Source organism: Melanotaenia boesemani, chromosome 13 (genome assembly GCF_017639745.1).
Source record: "Melanotaenia boesemani isolate fMelBoe1 chromosome 13, fMelBoe1.pri, whole genome shotgun sequence".
NCBI classification, from domain to species: domain Eukaryota; kingdom Metazoa; phylum Chordata; class Actinopteri; order Atheriniformes; family Melanotaeniidae; genus Melanotaenia; species Melanotaenia boesemani.
Window position 1 is genome coordinate 33,037,162 of NC_055694.1, and position 15,795 is coordinate 33,052,956.

General features: G+C 41.7%; 1 protein-coding gene across 1 annotated transcript; it reads left to right on the forward strand.

Moving 5' to 3' along the window:
* Window positions 1–2,307: 2,307 nt before the first annotated feature.
* Window positions 2,308–15,272, forward strand: si:dkeyp-110g5.4 (uncharacterized protein LOC561637 homolog). The gene is made up of 3 exons (XM_042003742.1): window positions 2,308–2,407; window positions 8,417–8,954; window positions 14,500–15,272. Exons 2-3 carry the CDS (start codon window positions 8,430–8,432, stop codon window positions 14,983–14,985), a joined length of 1,011 nt encoding a protein of 336 aa, XP_041859676.1. The 5' UTR covers window positions 2,308–2,407; window positions 8,417–8,429; the 3' UTR covers window positions 14,986–15,272.
* Window positions 15,273–15,795: the final 523 nt, after the last annotated feature.

Here is a 15,795-nt window from a genome sequence, read left to right on the forward strand (position 1 = left end):
TTTCCAACAGTTTTTTAGTGTGTTGATGCAAATAATTCACTTGTCTATGTTTTCTAGATATTATGAAGCAGGCCTGTAAATGCACTGGAAGTCATTATTTGTTTGTGTCTGTTAAATAAAAGCTAAAACTTAACACAATTCAGCTTTATCTGTCTTCTGTATTTTAGAAATTTCCCTATTATTGGAAATATTTGTATTTAAGAAGTGATATGAGGGTTTTTTTTAATTAACCTGTATTTGGCCTTGTTTAAGCATATTTATGAAATAATTTGTCAGGAGTCTGGTGTTATACCTCCTTTTCACACCCAAACGTGTCTTGTTTTAGGAATATTTAAATTAAATATTAAATATTTAAATTAAAATAAAATTAAAATACATTCACCCTGCCCAATGAGTTCAGAGGAAATGATTCAATAAACTATTAACCATGTCTGAAATAGCAACCAGCTTCTGCAGGAACGGGGACATATTTACCTGAAAACTGGGTCAGAACTTTTAAATAAAAATAGATTAACAACCTTTCACAACAACCTTATTTATAGCAATTTTTACAATGATTAGCCAACAATCAAGTGTTTATTTGAAAATCTAGATTTTTCTCTTTTAGGTAAACCTGCTTTCTACATCACATTTAGCCTCATAAGGCTGAATCCAACTTTTAAAGTATTGTCCAAAATTCACACGCAGGTTAATGTTTAAAGGAGTGGTTGGATAAATTCCATTCAGGATTTTTAAAGCTACTTTGGCTTGGAGCACAAATATACCCAACAGATGTGGTTTTCTTATTTTCCTCCTCTGCCTTATTCCTGTCTGAAAAATGCGCTGAAATTCCAGCTGATCCAAAATGCTGCAGCAAGAATCCTGATGAGAATTATCAGCACAGGTCATATTTCTCCAATTTTATTTTCTCTTAATTTACTCCCTGTTAAGAATTGCAAACATCTTCTCCTCACATATAAATCAATCAATCAATCAATCACTTTATTTGTCCCCCGAGGAGGCAATTGGTTGTACAGCAGAGAAGCAACACAAATAACATATATAAGAAAGTTAAAAACGAGTATAATCAATAAAAACAATAAAAATTTCATTCATTCAAGACTCTAGGCAGCTACCTTTTCCTCCTGGAATTGAGGATAGATGTTTATATCTGTTAGTCTTTGCTAATGGAAGTCTAAGCAATGAGCCAGATGGAAGAAACTGAAACTGATGATGTAATGGATGTGAGCTGTCAGACAGGATAGATTCTGCTTTCTTAAGCAGCTGTCTGTTATACAGATTCTGCAAAGTTTCTTGAGCACTTCCAGATATTTTTCCACAGACATGAACAACCTTACTGAGAACATTTTTCTGTTTTACACTCAAAGATGAAAACCAACAAATAAAAGAGAAAGTCATGACAGACTCAATAAAAGTACGGTAAAACATGGTCATCAGGGAGGAGTCCACCTGGAATTTTGCGAGTTTCCTCAGACAAAATATACGCTGCTGACATTTCTTATAGATCGTGTCAGTGTTGCTCTCAAATGTCAATTTACTGTCTATTGTGGTCCCTAAATACTTATATGACTCCACAATTTCTACCTCTTGACCATCCACGACTGTGCCAACAGGAGAGGGACGCGTTCGTCTGAAATCGATGCACATGTCTTTTGTCTTGGCTACATTTAAGGTTAAAAATGACTCCTGGCACCACTTTAAGAAATAATCAGCTACAGGACCATGAGAGGTTTCTGTACTGTTCAACAAGCTTAAAATAACTGTATCATAAAGCTTGTAGTGACCAAGCTCCATTGAATCTTAAAGTAAAATAGGAGGCACAACTTTAAGTAATCAGACCTCACTCTGTGGAACCAGCTCCCAGTTTGGGTTCAGGAAGGAGTCACCCTCTACCTTAAAGATTAGGCTTAAAACTTTCCATTTTGATAAATCTCCTCGTAAGAACTGCCTAGGTGAACTTTTATTTATGCTGCTACTGCAGGAGGACGTCCCATAATGTATTCAGCTCTTCCCTGGACTTTTCTCTCTTTACTCTTTACAGTCCATGTATAAATATATGACATTTTTGTACTTTGTGTTTCGCTTTACTTTTTTACATTAGCATGTGGGCAAGTTTTTGTCATGCATTGACTTACATTAACCCAGTTAAAGTAAATTGGACAAATGTGTGGATTATTTTTATAATTGATTTATTTTATTTGGATTATAACTGGACAACAATGAATTGGACTGAATTGGTCTGTAAAAAATGTTTAAAAGTGACTTTCTTGTGAATTGACACTATACAAAATGTATTTTATTTTGAAAGAAAAACCGGACGTCTGGTTTCCCACAGAAGTTAAATCTTAAGCTAACAGAAGCCGGAGGAGTGTGTGTTTAGCCGAAGCTAAAGGACTCAGACATTCAGGTACGAAGCATTTAAGTATGTAAAAATAACTATATGTGATCATATTTAATTATGTGCTAATGGATGTTTGTCTTTATGAAAAGCACCAACATTTATTTCAGTTTACCTGATAATTGGTTTCTCTTAGTGTCGATTGTGTTTTAATTGCTGACGAGCATCTAAACTTCTCCCGCAGCCAGTCTGTCCTCGATGTTTAATGTTTAACGAGTTTATGTTTCATAAAGACAGTCAGCAGGGGCTTTTACGTTTTGGCGTTAGCTTAATGACGAACTACGACAATGTCCTCAAACCTGTTTAACTCTTCTGTAATAATATGTTATAAAATGAATATCAGACCTTTCTTACATAATTATTTTTATTATATATTTTGTTCAGTATTAATTTAATCTCACACAGCTGCTCAGAACAGTCTACAGCTGCTTCGCAAACAAGCCACAATCAATCCGGTTTCCTAAGACACTTCCACCGGAAGTCATAAACGTTCATATCCGGTTTATTCAGCTCCGTAATGATGGGCAATACCAGCAATTTACCTTTTGTTAGATGCCATAGTATGTGGTACTTTTTCATCAATTCCGATCCCTTTTGCTACCTAAAGTAAAAGAAAATTAAATGTGTATTAATATCTTTATTACAAAGGGAAATATGAATTTGAATAAACCTAATGAACGAAATATTTGACAGAAATGCTTCCAAAATAATAGTTAAATATATTAATAATTTAATTTATTACAAGCAAGTTGAAAATAAATATTTAAAAAATGATAAAAGCATAAAAGACTATAAATTAATAAAAAATTTGTTGAATTTAAAATATAACATTCAAACACAACATCATCATCACCAACACTAGCATCGTCATCATCATCCTCATCCTGGAATCTGATATGCTGCAATAATCATCACCAGTGCTGGTTTCCATCTGTAATTTTATTGCCTAAAACTCTTAGAAAGGAGCACAGATGTTGTTTTTTGTGTTAACTCAGTGGCATTGCGATATTAATAAAGTGTTGAGTCTTATATTTTGACCAGCAGATATGGAAGTATTGATTCCATTGTATTGATATGTCCATCCCTTCTCATTACTCTTTCAATCTGCTTTTTTTTTTTTTTTTTTTTTTTTTTTTTTAAAAGACATGCATCCAAATCTCCTTTAATTTAATGCTGGAAAAAAAAGAAAGCTAAAATGACTAGCCCTGTTCTGAGAACACTGCATGTCAGTGCCATGTTGCCTCTCATTGGTGAAGACGAGGATCTTAGATTTAGGTCAGTTCATTTTAAATTGCGTCCCATTGTGTCCTTAAGTTTTATGGTGAATGGAGTGCAGCTGCAGTCGCCTTTATCTCATCTGAATTTTATCCCCAGTTTCCATCTCTTCAAAAATATTTGTTTTCCACAGCACTCAATATGTTTGCTGTTCTTTGTGAAAAGTAGGTGGTTTTATACTCATCATGTTTATAAGAATAACTTAAAGCTCTGAGGTGTTTTTGGCTGCTTGTTCAAATGGTAAATGGTCTGTATTTATATAGCGCTTTACTGTACCTGGAATAATCCCCAAAGTGCTTTACATTACACATCACATTTACACATTCACACACACATTCACACACTGATGGCGGGCGGATGGAGGATCGAACCGGCAACCCTCAGGCTACAAGACAACCCCGCTACCCTACTGAGCCACGCCGCCCCATTATTCAGTATTAAGATAGCTTCAAAGTGTTCACAGTTACACTGGTTGTTGATTTCCACATACATGACTGTTACTGTGTGAGGTTAAAAGTCTAATTCTGTATTAAATACATTTTTACATGGCCCTCTAGGAGCTGCCCTGAAGGAAACCTGAAATCTGTCATTTTATTTGGTTTGGTTTATTTTTTATTTATTCATGCATTTCTTACTGGAGGAGATTTGTCTGTTTGTTTTAGTTAGCATGAGCTGTATATGTTTTCCAGTCTTTTGTCTACTTAACTTTATTTATAGAGCACTTTAACACAACGTCAGTTGAACAAAGTGCTCAACGCAGGATAGAAGCAAAATTTTTTAAAGTAAAATAAAATGCAAAGGCTCTATCCCCTCTGAGCTTCTGCGTGGACCTCGGTACCGCCAAAAGAAGCTGGTCAGCTGATGTGAGGCTGCAGGCTGGCGGATAAAGCTCAGAGAAGTACAGCAGGGCCAGACTATTTAAGAATTTAAAAACAACAACAAAAAAGAATCATAAAATGAACTCTAAAATGCATAACGATGCTAAAACAGGCGTAATGTGGTCTCTCTTACGCGCTCTAACCAGAAGACGAGCAGTGGCATTGTGTACGAATTGGAGATGCGAGCGAGACGACCGGCTGACTGCTAGATAAAGTGTGTTACAGTAATCCAGCCGGGAATTAATAAAGGCATGAATTACTGTCTCAAAGTGCGGAGCAGTTAAAAATAACTTTGCCTTAGCGCATTGACGAAGGTTAAAAAAGCTGGACTTTACCACAGATTTAATCTGGCGATCTAGTTTAAAATCACTGTCTAATTTAAAACCCAAATTAGTTCAGTTGGTTTTAAAAAGCTAGACAAGGGGCCCAGATCAACTGGGGAGGGAACACTGGAGCCTTTCGGCCCAAACACTATAGCTTCCATTTTTTTCTCTAACATTCAGGAAAGTCAGGGCCATCAACTCATTGATGTCACAGAGGGGTAGATATATCTGGCTATCATCGGCATATAAATGGAAAGATACGCCATGTTTTCTCAGGATGGACCCTAAAGGAAGCAGAAATAGGGGAAAAAAAAGAGGGGCCCCAAAACTGAACCTCGTAGGACAACAGAACCGTAACAGACTCAAAGCCAGCTACACTGACACACATGGTTCTATCCACCAAATAAGACCTGAACCCCCCTCGATATTTTATTTGGTAGCTGTATCTGATATAGTCCTGCTGCTATCTCGACCATCACCCCCGGAGGAAGAAAACTTGTATCTGTCTGTGACCTACAAAGGACGCTTAACAGTTGCAGCCTTTTATCTTTTTGACACAACAAAACCTCAGAATATTATCATACTCTAGCTAAGGCTGTCCTCTTCAGACTCTGTAATGATACGAACATCACCTGCCATTTCTTCTGCATAAATAAACCAGCTTCCTGACACTTTATTCAAAGGAGAATGTGTGGAATAAATGGACAGCTAAGAAAAAAAGCAGCAATGATGTTGCAGTTAAGACAGAAGAAGACTGTTTATTTAGCTCGTACAATATCAACTGACTATTTTCTTTATGGAAGCCAAAGGAGATCAAACCAAGCTGACTGCAACTGTGTCACGATATTGAGATAATGACACTCGGTTATCTGTTACAACAGGTTAATTCTGTTGTCGTCTTGACATTACATGGCTTATTTTTTTTAATGCGATAACAGGCTCATGTGAGTTAGCAGGAAATGGAGAGGAGTTGATTAAACTATTTTCTATACAAAATGCTTCTGTCTGTCCGCAACTCACGTAAGGTTACTGTTCACTGAGAGAACATAACAAGATTACAGTTCACAAACCATATCCGCCCCTTACCGTCTCCTCCCACCTCACCTGTTGGTGATAACGAGGCCATAGAGGAGCATTATTTTCCTTCTCTTTAGCCAGAGAACTTTCTGCTCATTTGTTGATCTTTAGCTGCTCCGGATTGGACATTACTGTCAATTTAAGCTCTTTGATTGGTGGACAGTTTGATAGGAAATGGCTTCATCATTTTTGGGTCAAAATAGAGGTATATTTTCCCTAGAAAGGCAATTTTTATGGGCACCAATGCTGAAGCCATTAAGGCACACATATTACTATCGCTTTGTCTAACTCCACCCGTGGCTTCGACTCTACACCCACAAAAGTTATATCAAACACATGCACACTATTAGGAATAGTGTGCTATGACTTTCGGTGTGCAAAACTCCGACAGTGTTTACGTAATTTGCCAACGACATCCCTGATGAGAAACAGTTAATAGTCACTGTAGCGGGAGTGGGGTCCCAGCTAGCTTTTTGCCACCCAACGTGGCGGCGTAAACTAATAATGTGATGTCAGAATTGTCTGTAGTGATTCGACAGCAACAGGATGCATCTAATGAATAAGCCACAGTCTTTGTTGGTTTATAATGTACGTCAGTGATTCAGTGTCTATGTACACGTGCACACTTCAGCACGCAGCTTTTCCATTCTCGCTCACACACTCACTCTATACATAAAGCTATTGGTGTGTCTATATGTCTGTCTGCATATCATTATATCAACCAGGTACACAGCTGCCTCTTTCAGACATTTTCCATCAGGGCTGCCTCCGCGATTCATTTCTTAGCCAACAGATATATCAGAGCGGGCAGTAGCTGCATTGGCACTATCAGAATTTCTTCAGAAATCTTCTCATTTTTTTATGAATCTGCTTGTATGTTCACAGTTATCCTAAATTGGACCAATGTGGATTTGTTTTGTGTGTGGATCACAATGAATTGGCTTAAATTGATTATATCTGTAAAGTGCCCCGTGATGGCTTTGTTCTGAATTAGTGCTGTACAAATAAACCTAAATTGAACTGAACTTTAATTAGCAACATAGTAGTGATGGCCATTGTTTTTCATTGTGAAAGTATATGAATAATGGTGTTATCATGGATCACTCATTGTGGATTTAATTATAGAGCAGGAGTCACCAACTCCGGTCCTCAAGGGATACCATCCCGCAGTTTTTAGATGTTTCCCTGCTGTAACACTTCACATGCTGCAACACAGCAGCTTGTCAAGTTCTGCATAAGCCTCTTAATGACCCACTAGTTTGAGTAAGGAGAGTTGCAGCAAGGGGCCTAAAATGGGCCAAGAAAATCTTCCCCCACCATTACACCAGCAGCAGCCTGAAGCATTGATCCAAGGCAGGATGGATCCATGTTTTCATGATGTTTCCAGCAGATTCTGAGCCTAGCATCTGAATGTGGAGCTGAAATGGAGACTCATCAGACCAGCAACGTGTCTCCATCTTCTATTGTCCAGTGTTGGTGAGTGTGTGTGAATTGTAGCCTCAGTTTCCTGTTCTTAGCTGGCAGGAGGCACCCGGTGTGTCTTCTGCTGCTGTAGCCCATCTGCTTCAAGATTGGACGTGTTGTGTGTTCAGAGATGCTGTTCTGCAGATCTTGGTTGGAACCAGTGCTGATTGGACTTCCTGTTGTCTTTCTATCTTCTCCAACCAGTCTGTCCATTCTCCTCTGACCTCTGACATCAACCAGACATCTTGGTCCAGACAAACTGCTGCTCACTGGATATTTTCTCTTCTTCAGACCGTTCTCTGTAAACTCTGGAGATGGTTGTGTGTGAAAATCCCAGTAAATACTCAGACCAACAACCATGCTACTTTCAAAGCCACTTAAATCATCATTCTTCCTCATTATGATGCTCAGTTTGAACTTCAGCAAGTCGTCTTCACCACGTCTACATGACTACATCTACTGAGTTTCTGTCATGTGATTGGCTGATTAGATATTTGTGTTTGCACACAGTTGAACTGGTGGATCTGATAAAGTGGCCAGGGAGAGTAAATATTGATGGTTGAGAAAATATTTGGAACTGTTATCATCACTGAATTATGTAAAACAATCTGTAGTGATTTGATAAAAAGCTCATTGTGTCAGATTAGATTATTTATCTTTAGATTTGTGTTGTGACTGAGACACAAAGTAATGACAAAGTACGCACTGGTCTTTGACATGTTGTCATAACATGATATCATCTGAAAGGAGCAGAGCGGGACTGAGTAACATAAACATAACACATCCCCCACCAAGGAGCTGTCATGTGTTCAGAAAAGCCTTCAGAGTGGCATGAACTCCTGCTGAGGGCAGCATGTGTTAGCCTATGTTGCTTTGCTTTGCATTGGTTCCATCTTTTTGTCCTTTTTGATATTTTGCCGTTATCTTATCAACTGAAGTCTGTATTAAACTACCTTCCAGTCAACTTCAGTTTGAACTAAACATCTTTTAAATGTGTGCAGGTGAACATACAGCATGGATGACCGGAATGAATTGGAGATCTACATCCCAGTGGAGGCGGAGGTGAAAAGCATCCCCCTGCAAAGTTTACCCAGCTCTGTTCTCAGAAGAATGGGTCTCCCCCTCTCTGACTCTGATGCCCCCAGAAAATCTGCAGATTCTCAACAAGTCATATGGATTTGTCCAACAGTCATTGGGAGGAAAGGTCAGGGATCAGCCTCACGTAGAGGAAGCGCTGCAGCAGAAAACGCACGCTCCTTGCTGGGCACAAAGTTTCGGGATAGGCCAGATTCCCTGCAAATGTCTTTCGTCTCCTCCAACCGTGCCGCTTGGGAGGTGCTGAAGGGTATTTCACCTGGAAAACGAACGTCGAACACCCAGCCGTTTCCTCAGGGCTCTGTGACGCCATCCAACCAGAACGCTGTTGTCATCTACTGTGGACGTGTTTACCTGTGCATCAGGAGCCGGGGTCAGAAGAAGCCAGCTTCCAGCTCTACCGTTCCTTCAACATCAAAGTTGGCATCTGAAAGCCCCAAGAAGGTAAAAAGATTTCTGATATCATAGCAAGAAACAGAAGAAACCATCTGCAGGCATGCTAGCAGCTAAAGCAGCTGGGCTACACCTGGTTGGTTGTTTACTGACAATACCCTTTAATATCCCCATCGTACGGTTAGACCAGTGGTTCCCAAACTCTTTGACTTATGACCCCCAAGGTAACATACATTGGTGTTCGCGACCCCCTCTAGGGATGTTTCAATTACTTAATCTCACAATTAATAGTGGTATCAAATGCTACGATTAATTAATCGTAAAGATCCCTCAAAATCGTCACTGTATATGAAATATTATGTATAAATTATGTTAGCGGATCAGCGCATCTTCCGCATGGAACGAAAACAACTTTCCACCGCTTCACCTGTTTCCACTTGTGTTGTTTTATTTTTTTTCCGTGAGAGTTGCAGAAGAGGCTGCCTGAATGGGACACTATGGCAGACCGAGGTGTCACTGTGGAGGACGGTTCACCAGTCTGTAAAACGGGACATTAGAATTTGCAGAGAAAGAAGGAAATGCATCCAATACATTTCACCACCTGGATGACCAGCAGATTTTTATGCTACAGTAAATGTAAACACACAGTAGTTTTTGATAAGTTACTTTAACATTTATCTAACGTAACATTGAAGTGAAATTGTATCGTGTCATTTGCTGTTTTGTCATTGTGTCCGGCTCGGGTGGGTCGTACAGTGTAACGTGATGCGTTCACTGAACGTTACGTTATACAGATGAGAAAAAGAAACTAAATGGGTCTTTTGTGATGGATAGTTTTGCTGTACAAACATGTTTACAAAAGAAGCCTCCCACATCCAGGCAGAGGTCCTGTAGCCTTTTCCATCTGAGAGAAATCAGAGCCAGATTTAAAATGGGTTCCAGTGCTGGTTCAGAGCCAGATCTAGAGTCAGTTCTAAAGCGGGTTCCAGTGCTGGTTCAGAGCCAGATCTAGAGTCAGTTCTAAAGTGGGTTCCAGTGCTGGTTCAGAGCCAGATCTAGAGTCAGTTCTAAAGCGGGTTCCAGTGCTGATTCAGAGCCAGATCTAGAGTCAGTTCTAAAGCGGGTTCCAGTGCTGGTTCAGAGCCAGATCTAGAGTCAGTTCTAAAGTGGGTTCCAGTGCTGGTTCAGAGCCAGTTCTAAAGTGGATTCCAGTGCTTGTTTAGAGCCAGATTTAAAATGGGTTCCAGTTCTAAAGCGGATTCCAGTGCTGGTTCAGAGCCAGATCTAGAGTCAGTTCTAAAGTGGGTTCCAGTGCTGGTTCAGAGCCAGATCTAGAGTCAGTTCTAAAGCGGGTTCCAGTGCTGATTCAGAGCCAGATCTAGAGTCAGTTCTAAAGCGGGTTCCAGTGCTGGTTCAGAGCCAGATCTAGAGTCAGTTCTAAAGCGGGTTCCAGTGCTGGTTCAGAGCCAGTTCTAAAGTGGGTTCCAGTGCTTGTTTAGAGCCAGATTTAAAATGGGTTCCAGTTCTAAAGCGGGTTCCAGTGCTGGTTCAGAGCCAGATCTAGAGTCAGTTCTAAAGCGGGTTCCAGTGCTGGTTCAGAGCCAGATCTAGAGTCAGTTCTAAAGTGGGTTCCAGTGCTGGTTCAGAGCCAGTTCTAAAGTGGGTTCCAGTGCTTGTTTAGAGCCAGATTTAAAATGGGTTCCAGTTCTAAAGCGGGTTCCAGTGCTGGTTCAGAGCCAGATCTAGAGTCAGTTCTAAAGTGGGTTCCAGTGCTGGTTCAGAGCCAGATCTAGAGTCAGTTCTAAAGCGGGTTCCAGTGCTGATTCAGAGCCAGATCTAGAGTCAGTTCTAAAGCGGGTTCCAGTGCTGGTTCAGAGCCAGATCTAGAGTCAGTGGGTTCCAGTGCTGGTTCAGAGCCAGATCTAGAGCCAGTTTTAAAGCGGGTTCCAGTGCTGGTTCAGAGCCCGATCTAGAACCAGATTTAAAGTGGGTTCCTGCAAAGAGTTGCAGAGAGTCGGCAATAACAGATCACAGCGTTGGAATGTGACCAGTTTTGTTTTAAAACTCTGTTGGTGTGTGAGTGATGTTTCCAAAGGATTTCCTGTAGAGCTGTATGGCCATGCAAACACCCGGCGGAGCGGCACAGCTTGATGCGGCACATTGGGCAGGGTTCACAGACATGACTAACGATAGAAAACATTTAATTGGAAAAAGAAATCCTGAGTTGCTTCATGCTGGAGCTCAGTTTTTTTTTTTATTGTTCTATCTTTAGTTCAAACGCTCTGGAGTTTTAAACATTACCCTGACTTTTAACATTTCTTTTCAATGTTACGTTAGATAAACATTAACATCATTTAACCCAGTCACTTAACATTTACCTTTACTTTGTGATACAGTACATGAACATATTTAATGTGTTTCCTCCTTTCTCTGCAACCCTTTTATGCCATGCTTTACAGGCTGGCGAGCTGTCCTCCACAACAACACTTGCTGATATTTTTTCTTCTGTAACCAAAGAAAATAGACAAGAATGACTTAATCCTTTTGACTGGAGGGACTACCCCCTCGTCTGTCGTACTTTCCCACTCTAACACGCCTCTTCTGCGAATGGGACAGAGCGAAAACAAAGCAACACAAGCGGAAACACACGGATGTTGTTGCTTTGAGTTACGCTGAACTGCCGGTAAGGCTCGGACAAAAATCTTCCCTGAAAAGTGACGATATTGATGGATTTAATACTCCAAGTAATTGTAAGATGAAGTGATTTATCCCTGTGATCAACAGACTGGTGTGTTTTTATAACATGTGAGCGTAGTGGATCATTTCTGTTTGGAGTTTTCACAAAGCACCAAGAGGCTTCACATTTTTTCTGTCTCCATATTTTCCTCTAACCTGACGAGTCCCTGCAGAATGATGCTGCCATGCCGTGTTTGACTGAAAGGATGCTGCTAGGTGATGCTCACAGATGCTACATGTTGGAAAATGTGACCAAACAATTCCAACTTTATTTCATCGGATAAGAGTATTTTCCTCTCATGGTCTAAATGTCATCCAGGTGCCTTCTGATAAACACCCAGCCGCCTGTCAGGGTTCCTCTGTCATGCTGTAGATAGCTTTAACAGGTTGTTCCCTCTCACAGAGGGACTGTGCATCTCATTCATAGTGACCAATGGTTTGTTTACCTGTCTCATGGAGTAGTGCTCATCTGTCTGTCCATATGACCCCATACCCTTCCTAGTGTTCCTGTCAGTGATGCCTCCCACCACGTACCAAACTCAGTGATTAATTCATATTATTTCATACAGAAATGGCTTTTACAGGAAAAGCAGAACAAACACAAGCGTATGTTTTACAACTCAAGTAAAAGAAGTCAGGAATGTGTACCTCGGCCAAGGCTGAGCAAGAATAATAAAAATTTTACAGATCCAGATCCAGATTTGGATCAACAAAAGCTAAAATCTATGAACTCTGGTGAACTTTTCATTCCAGCTGTTGATATGTTCATAAATAATCCTGCAAATAACCAGACAAGAAAGCAAACCAGCTACATAACCGCCATGATGGAGGAGAGAATGCACAATACAAAACTGATCGGTTCTACTATTCTACAGTCATTTAGCAGACGCTTTTATCCAAAGCAACTTACATTTGAGAGAAAGAGCAACACTAAGATGACTTCAAATTTCAAGTTTTTTTTCTTTTTTTTTTCTTTTTTTTAAGTCATTTTGTTTAAATACAAGATCACGATTTCATCACACAACATCATCTTGGGCATAGTTCACGCAGCTTCTTCAGAACTTGGTTGAGCCAAAGAGCTGGACAAATCTTTCTACCTCATTCTGAGTAGAAGAGTTAAGCTAAGTGTGGAAATGCTCCTTAAACAACTGAGTCTTTAGCTTGCGTTTAAAAGTGGATACGGACTCTGCGAATCGGATGGAGTTTGGTAGATCGTTCCACCACCGGGCAACAACAGAGGAGAAGAGTCTAGCTACTGATGTGGCGCCACATTGTGGTGGGAGCACTAGGCGTCTTTCACTGGCAGAGTGTAACTGTCAAGAGGGAGTGTAGCTCTGGATTAAGGAGTGAAGGAATGAAGCAGCGGAGTGACATGAGCTCTTTTGGGCTGGTTGAAGACCAGACGTGCGGCTGCGTTCTGGATCATCTGCAGAGGTTTAACTGAGCATGCAGGCAGGCCAGCCAGTAAGGAGTTGCAGTAGTCAATGCGTGAAATGACCAATTCCTGGACCAGGAGCTGGGTCGTGTGTTCAGTCAGGTAGGGTCTGATCCTCCTGATGTTGTAGAGAGCAAATCGGCAAGACCGAGGCAACCTAGGCAACATGGTCCTTAAAGGTCAGCTGGTTGTCTACCATGACACCAAGATTCAATGGTAGAAGATGTAGGCACTAGTGTGATAGAGTCAAGCTGCAGGCTTATTTGTGGTGGTAAAGAAGGACTGGCTGGAAAGACAATAAGCTCAGTCTTGGACAGATTTAGCTGAAGGTGGCGATCCTTCATCCATGCGGAGATATCAGCAACATGCTGATATTCGCATTGAGACGGTTGTGTCGTCAGGTGGGAAAGAAAGGAAAAGCTGAGTGTCATCTGCATAGCAGTGGTAGGAGAAACCATGAGAGCTAATGACTGCACCGAGTGAGGAGGTGTATAGTGAAAAGAGAAGAAAGCCAAGCACCGAGCCCTGAGGAACCCCTGTTGTCAGCCCATGTGATCTGGACACTCCCCCCTGCCAAGATACTTTGAAGGATCCTCTTGTGAGGTAGGACATAAACCACGAGCGGACAGATCCTGAGATGCCAAGCTCCGAGAGTGTGGAGAACAGTATATGATGGTTGACCGTGTCAAAGGCAGCAGATAGGTCCAGCAGTATAAGGACTGAGGATTGACCAGTGGATCTGGCAACCCGTAGGGAATCAGTAACTGACAGGAGAGCAGGTTCAGTAGAGCGGCTTTGCCTATAGCCAGACTGATATGGATCTAACAGGTTGTTATCTTGGAGGAACTGTGAGACCTGATTGAAGACGGCACGCTCTAGTAGTTTAGACATGAAGGGAAGCAGTGAGACTTCGTCCTCATTTAGAGAGCAGAAGGAGCAGAGTGAGGCACCAGTAGCTGGTTTGGTAAGGCTGAGTTGGTCAGGCTCAGTCAATTGGTTACTGATGGTAGCGACCTTTTCAGTGAAAAAGGTCGCTACCATCAGTAAAAGGTTGGTTTAATTCAGATTTACAGGAAATTTACAGCTGTTGGCTCACAGTCTCGCCCTTTTCTGCTTAATGGCATAAGACTCAAATCAGAGCTTTTTTCCTTGTAATTTGTTGCCAATTTGGAGAAGAAGTTTCTCCGACCCTGCAGTCAGACATTAATGTTGGAATCTGTGTGGATTAATTCTTAAAATGTTTGACTTAAGCAACAGTGCACGTAGCTTCACACTGTCCTCATCTCTCATCCTGACAACCTGAAATGTTGCACCACCTGCAGCTTTCAGTCATCTGAAAAGTTTCCTTCTACACACTGAATGAAGATGGCAGCTCTCATAAAAAGAATGTGACATTTACTTTATTCTGTTCTGTGTGTCATTCAGGGGCTTCTGCATGACAGCAGACCAGGTGTGGAACGCGCCACATGTAAAGCAAAGCACCGTCAGAAGAAGGATGTTATGCTTAAGAGAAAAAGTGCAAAAGTTTCAGTGAAGGCTGGAAATTCTTCCCCTAGACCCTCTGATGCTGAGCATAAAGAGGACAACCAGTGTGCTACGGCTGCTGGAAGAGAGCACACCTCAGAGGAAGCAGCTCTGCAGCCTCAGGAGGAGCAGAAAGCCGTGGACGGCGGTGTCGGTGGCGAACATGAGATGCAAGACGTAGACACTGAAGAAGCCGCCTCCGCCAGGAACGATGACCAAAGCAGCAGCCACATGTGGACCATGAGCGAGTCTCTGGGTCCAGCCACTGCCTCCACATCGTTACAGATGGGCTTTGACTTTAATGAGCTGGAACAAGAGGAGAAGATCGCTCAGATGAAGGCTAGATTCATGCAGAGTGAAGCAGCTCTTAAAAACATGCTATCTTAATGGTTATCATTCAGTGAGGGTGAAGAACGAAGCCAAAGACTCATTTCACATTTAGTTAGAAATTTTTCTCTTTTTCTGTCTATTTTTTAAAAAAAATCAAGCACTTCTTTGTTTTCTATTAACTTTTGCACAATTTTTTTTTATACACATTCTTCATCATCACATCCACATGTCCGTTCCCTCATAGAGATCTGACTCGTATTTTAAAATTAATTTAAATAATTCATTCTTTGTCTGGTTTGGAAAATGAGGAGAAAAAACATAAATAAATGTGGCGGATTCACTCATTCAGTGCACAGTTTTCTCAGCCAAAATGCAAAAAACCCAACAAGGAGCCAGAAGTTTGGACACAGGTGTGGTGATGTGGTGCCTGACATGTTCGGGAGGATTGTTCGGGGTGTGCGGCTGGAACATCGGGGTCTGTGCTGGCCTACGCCGGGTGGCTGTCTGGGGGGGCCTGGTCCTCCTAGGCATGTTGCGGGCCCTCTGCCTTTGGGGGGGTGGGGCGGCCGCCTCTGGGCTCCTGGGGCCCTGGGCCCTTCGCTTGGGCTGCCCTGGGTAGCCGGTCCCTGGCGGGGTCGGCGGCTGCTGATCTTGGCCCACTGGGACCTGTGCCCCGGGACCGTGGGGGGCTCTTGCTGGGGCTCTCCTCTGCCGCCCTTCGGGTGGGGCTGGAGTCATCTTCGTGGTGGGGTGGCTTGGGTTGGTGCTCCAGGTCTGCTGCTGAGGGCCCTTTTTGTCTCCTTTCTTCTTTCTCTTTTGCTCTTTTTGCTATTTTCCATCTTTTTCTGTCCCCTCCGGTCAGGTCCA

Coding starts and splice junctions, on each gene's coding strand:
- si:dkeyp-110g5.4 (XM_042003742.1), top strand. CDS start 8,430: ATGGATGACCGGAATGAATTGGAGATCTACATCCCAGTGGAGGCGGAG. Junction 8,955..14,499: donor CATCTGAAAGCCCCAAGAAG/GTAAAAAGATTT, acceptor TGTGTCATTCAG/GGGCTTCTGCATGACAGCAG.